The sequence below is a fragment of the Ruditapes philippinarum genome, unplaced genomic scaffold (genome assembly GCF_026571515.1).
Source record: "Ruditapes philippinarum isolate M1 unplaced genomic scaffold, ASM2657151v2 ctg18901_1_1_1_1, whole genome shotgun sequence".
Classification (NCBI taxonomy): Eukaryota; Metazoa; Mollusca; class Bivalvia; order Venerida; family Veneridae; genus Ruditapes; species Ruditapes philippinarum.
Window position 1 is genome coordinate 6,506 of NW_026852541.1, and position 6,117 is coordinate 12,622.

At 30.6% G+C, this 6,117-nt stretch overlaps 1 protein-coding gene across 1 annotated transcript; it reads right to left on the minus strand.

Moving 5' to 3' along the window:
* Positions 1 to 752: 752 nt before the first annotated feature.
* Positions 753 to 5,907, minus strand: LOC132716622 (uncharacterized; the record flags this gene model as incomplete). The annotated part of the gene is made up of 3 exons (XM_060699933.1): positions 4,497 to 5,907; positions 2,267 to 2,370; positions 753 to 876 (listed from the first exon to the last, which is right to left on the minus strand). Coding segments are annotated over exons 1-3 (491 nt in total), but the record flags the coding sequence as incomplete, so codon positions are not given.
* Between the last annotated feature and the right edge of the window lie 210 nt (positions 5,908 to 6,117).

The window sequence follows — 6,117 nt, forward strand, 5'->3', positions numbered from 1 at the left end:
AGCCCCCCAATAATAGGCTGGACAGATATGCAGACTCGGGCTTGACTATACACTGGCTAAACATTCAAGTTATAATCGCTATTAGCCATCTGAGATTTAAAATGAATCATATCAGAAACTTTTATTTCAAATTTATTTTTTGTGATATGTGTGTGTTATTGGACACAATTAATGGCATGCCAAAATTTTTCATAGGCCTGTAATAGATGCTGTACCAGAATATGTGACCATTAATTTACTATAAGCTTAAAGTGAATTGGTCTACAATGGGCACATTTTCAATAAGTACTTCAAATATTGATAAAAAACAACAAAATATTTTAGTTGGATAGTCTACCAAAATATTTCTATTTCTTTGTTAAATTTCTAAGAAAATATGTTGATAAAGTTCTAAGAGGTTTTATTTTGATATTAATATGATGAAAAACAGTATTTGTTTTAGAACAATCATTTATTTCATATATTAAGATATGTTTTATTTGATCATGTATCTCACAATTAACAACAACAACATCCATGTATCTCTCAATTTAAGCTCAACATCCATATATGATTATTTCTTTGATTGTTATCATGAATGGCACTATATACTATCAACATACTTATCTCTGGAATTACAGACCCTCAGTTATAGACCAATTCACTTTAATAATACATTTTGTTTATTTTATGTCAAATTACTATTCTTGCACTAAATACACATTTCATTCATATTCTATAAAGTACATGACTTGTAGAAAGTTAAGTCTTACGTTGATGGGGGTCCTTCATCAGCAAATGTGACTCTTGGGGTCGGTGACGACCGCTGGTAGCCCCCACCCCCTCCATAATCACCACCAGTATTATAGTTTGGTATGCCAGCTCCTATACCACCACCTAAAGGTTAAAGATGGAGGTTTACATTGTACCAATGGATGTAAAGAACAGTTAACTTACAGCATGGCCACTACTCTGTTATTGTAATAGAAATAGAGATTAAACAATAACAAGGAACATCGCAATGCGATGCAACCAGGTTTTCAGCAAAATATTTCACAGAAGCTTTGTCATGAAGGGGCATTTGTTTTTAATTGAACTTTTAGGAGGAATTATGGCTTTTTTAATATTCCTCAAACAAAAATGATTGAGAAATTTTATGTTGTCTATTCGCCTTTTTTTCCCAAATGTTTTTGAAAGGTAAACAGTACTTTATTTTTGCTTAATTTTTGCATTTTTGCGTCTCTTGTCATTTTCTTTTGTCAACAATATTGGCGTGTGGTGTTTTGTGCGATATCAAGAAAAGTATGTTCACAATTTTAAAAAAATACTTGAATGATGTCTTGGAAGAAACATGGGAATTTAGTGAGCGCCAGGGCACTTGATGACAAAGCTTCTGTGAAAGTTTGGTCAAAATCCATTGAGAAATGTAGGAGAAGTTGCGCACTGTAGAAATTGTTCACTATATATTCTGTATAAGGAAAAAATATACAAAGGGCCATAATTTGGTCAAATATTATCCAATCACAAAACCCCGACAATATGTGCCAGGCACTTGATAACAAAGCTTCTAAGAAAGTTTGGTCAAAATCCGTTGAGAAATGTAGGAGGAGTTGAGCACAGAAGAAATTGTTCTCTAATATATTCTGTATAAGGAAAAAATATACAAAGGGCCATAATGCGGTCAAATATTATCCAATCACAAAACCCCGACAATATGTGCCAGGCACTTGATAACAAAGCTTCTAAGAAAGTTTGGTCAAAATCCGTTGAGAAATGTAGGAGGAGTTGCGCACAGAAGAAATTGTTCACTATATATATTTTATATAAGGAAAAAAACACAAGGGCCATAATTAGGTCAAATATTATCTAATCGCAAAACCCCGACAATATGTGTCAGTGCACTTGATGACAAAGCTTCTGAGAAAGTTTGGTCAAAATCCGTTGAGAAATGTAGGAGGAGTTGCGCACAGAAGAAATTGTTTACGCCCGCCCGCCCGCCGCGCCGCCGACATACCTCAATCTAATAACCAGTTTTTTCCTTCGGAAAACCTGGTTAACAATTTATAATCCTTATAATCCTATTTTCCATGTGAATCATTATTTGGATTGTAAATATCTAAAGTATAAACAGTATATTTTAAAAACCGGACATGTCATTTTGATGCAAAAAAACCCAAAACCAATGGCATGGCCTTCGTAGTCAATTCCTATGCATCAAAACTCCAAATCAGTTGTTAAAAAGCCGATAAACACCGCTCAGACCGATATATTTTTTTAATAAACTCACCTCCAACATCCAGATCAAGAGGGTTTCTTGTGGCGAAGAAGTTATATGCCTCGTCTATTGAGCTCATCTGACCACCTAAACCTCCTCCCCCTGTCACGTATGTCCTGTAAAATCAAACAGTCCTCGTAATATATAAAATCATGATATAACTATAAATGTATATTTTGAGTAATAAACAGTAATGAAATAACAATAAGAATAACGATAAATGATAATACAATATGTAAATCTTAATAATGATATCCCTTCATTGTGAGTAACATTTAGTTGCAAGATGTGGTTAAACAATCAAGCTCAGATTAATACTGTTTAAACTAATAATGTTAACAATATTAATGGTAGTAATGCTTAAATTTTCTGTCAGCCTTGGCTTCACACGTCAGATTATCTTTTTTCTCCAACCAACCTAAACAATACATGTTTCTGACATTCAATAGCTCTTTAAAATTTGTTATAAGAATTAAGCTAGTTCCTTTTAAGAAACAATGCAAATCTAAATAAAACAATTCATGTCTTTAAAACCACAATTATGTTATTTTCAACAAACAGTTTACTATATCTAACAGTATTTTATAGTATTTTCATTTCAGACTGTTACATATAAAATATTGTAATGAAATTAGTGACATTAATCATTCTTCTTTGGCATACAAAAATTGTGACCCAAATTTTCTTGATTGTAAGCAGCTCAAAGTTAGGTCCAATTACCCATCATTTTACAGTATAAGAAATAGAACTAAACTGTACCCCTAACTTTCAAAGGAAACCCCACTAAATCTTGTCATTTGGTTTATATAAAGCAACTAATAATGTGGGAGCAAGAATTCAATATTTTGTTATACTGTCTCTCTTTGCATTATTTCAGGCATATTGGTATATCATCTGATGATCCAAAAAGTTAACATGAACGCTCAATCTCTCACAGGAAAGAATACAAGATGGGTTAAAAGAAAGCTTCAATTCTGATGCCTCAATTTGAAAAGGTGTCCCCTCAGCCGCAAGGGGTGATAAATTTGGTTCTCAGACATTTAAATCAAAGTTATCACATGAACTAGAACATAGTTATCTCTTTTCACATAGCTTTAAAACCATTACACTTTCCTACTAATTGGGTAGGCAGCTCAACTTCTTTGTCATAACTAACAATAACACTTGCACCAATTTTTATAAAAAAGTATTTATTTCAAACAAAAACTAGCCATAAAAAAACCAAAATAAAATGTATTATATAAATATATATAAAATAATGATAAGAGATCAATCTATTAAATAAACAAGTAACAATATTCCCTAAGTTATAAGTAAATAAAATATATTATTTAAAACCACTCCAGACAACATATCAAAACATTATCATGCACATTATTATAAATGTCTAGCAAAACTTACAATACAAAATTAAAGGGCTGACTACAAAACTGTTGCAAGTCCTTCTTTATTTTATAAGTAATACTGCAGTTTTGCGTTCATCACATGTATAATACATCTAATTAATTACAATGCAAACTTAAATATTAAACTTTTAATATCTACTAAAAAATAACAACAGTTAATCCAAAGATGAAAAGGAAAGATAAATTTAATTAGAATAATCAAAAATTAAAATCTTTAAACATGTTAATACATGTAGTTTTGCAACATGAAAAATCACATTAAATATAATAAATCACCATTACTAAAATCTTAAATATTACTGCAAAAATGTTAAAAGAAATTCCAAGTACATGTACAATAACTCAGTAAATACAATAAAAACAACAGATAAAGCTATTATTTGAGAAATATTTATGTACCCCGAACACCTAGTTTGGCCTTTCAAACAGCAATTATTATTCATCTTTATATTTCATAAATATATATAACCCAACATTATGCATTATCAATCATTTAAGCATAATCACTGACGCATATTAATTTAAATGACACAATAATCCAATCACCTACTATTCTTCTTATAGAATCAGTTTTCATTGGCTAGCTAAAAATAACTTATCATTCAGCAAAAAATCTAAAAATAGCAACCAATCGGGGAAAAAATTTGATAAAAATAAATATTCCAATACAGATCTCAATTTATCAACAAATTTTATCATTACTGGGTTTGGTTTGTTGTTCATTTAGAAAATTAAATTCATTCCTTCAGGAAGCTGTTTGTGGCCATACAGCTGTTAGGTTGTTATAATCAAAAGAAAAGTATTACTAAAAATAGCCTATTTAAGCATTTTTTTACCCAGACAGGGGGTTTATCGATGGTACATCTAGAATGTCTGTTAATCTGAAGTTAAAAAGTATGTCGTAAAAGTCTTGTGACCAACAAAGATGTTTATGTAAAAGTCCATTTAAAATCGATAATACAATATAATGTTGAATGATTGATACATTGAGTAATTTGGTTACATATACAGTATATAGGCATGCAAAAATAGAAAGATGTGATATAAAAATGAATGGAGATACACATATTTGGCATGCAATTTGACATACAGTCATCATCCATTACACTGACATGTATGTTTACTATGACTAAATTTCATAGTTTTGGGAAAGTAATTCTAATCAAATTCTTAAAAGTCAAGATGCCCTTCAATACCACAGTCACTTGCACATCCTTTTTTCAATCCAAGTTTGTGGTGACACTATATTGATATAATATTATAATACATCTAAAACCATAAAGCCCATATAGACTATAAAACAATGCTTAAAGTACAAAATAAATAAATAAACAACATCTATATTGTTATGAAATCAACAACAGCAATGAAAAACAACAACAACATGCTATGTGATGGGTAAATTTCTATGTCAGATGTGAGTGGGAATTATACAAGGACTTCTTTACCGTTTATCTTGATCACCACTGGGAAATCTGAAGTTAAGAGCTCATTTTTGAATACCAGTCTATATAAAATCAAAAACAAAGACTGGTTTACCAGTTGCATCTTTGCCTACATTAGACACTTACTAATTTATGAATACCAGTCTATATAAAATCAAAAACAAAGACAGGTTAACCATTTGCATCTTTGCCTATATAAATTATAGACACTTACTAATTTCTGAATTCCAGTCTATATAAAATCAAAAACAAAGACTGGTTTACCAGTTGCATCTTTGCCTACATTAGACACTTACTAATTTCTGAATACCAGTCCATAAAAACAAAAAATTCAGTACAAAGACTGGTTTACTAGTTGCATCTTTTGTTGTCATTAGAACTATATTTAAAAACAATTTCTTAAAACCAGTCTATAAAATTCAAACAATTAGACTGGTTAAGAGTATCAGGTAGGCATGATGATTGAGGAAACAATATATTTACCTACATTATGATGCTGATATAATTATTATGAATGATAAAAACCACCCTAATGATAATGACATAATTAAGTATGATCGCCATAAATTATCACAGCAAAACAAATAATAGACACAATCATCACAGTAAGTCTATATCTAAAGTTTCAATTATCTACAGAACTGGACAGAGAGGTAATTTGGGAAGCATCGAATGTCTGTTATGCAAAAGCCTGCAGCAAGCAGTTTACAAAGCATCAGTTGTAATTGTCATAAGATGTAGAGCTTGGCCCCCAAAAACTGAAAATACATAAATTATTTACTTCAAATGGCAAGACCACCACCAGATTTTCGTCAAATATCATCAAGTTCCGATAACTGTAATGTATCTCAGACAAATCTATTTTATAACAGTCAGTAACATCATTTATATATTTTCAGTTCTTTAACAGCTCATTCCAATAAATAGTTCTCACAAGGTCACAAAAAAGTTTGTATCCAGTTTTCTATTTATCCAAAATTTTCCAATAATCTACAATGCTTTTAATGTACTG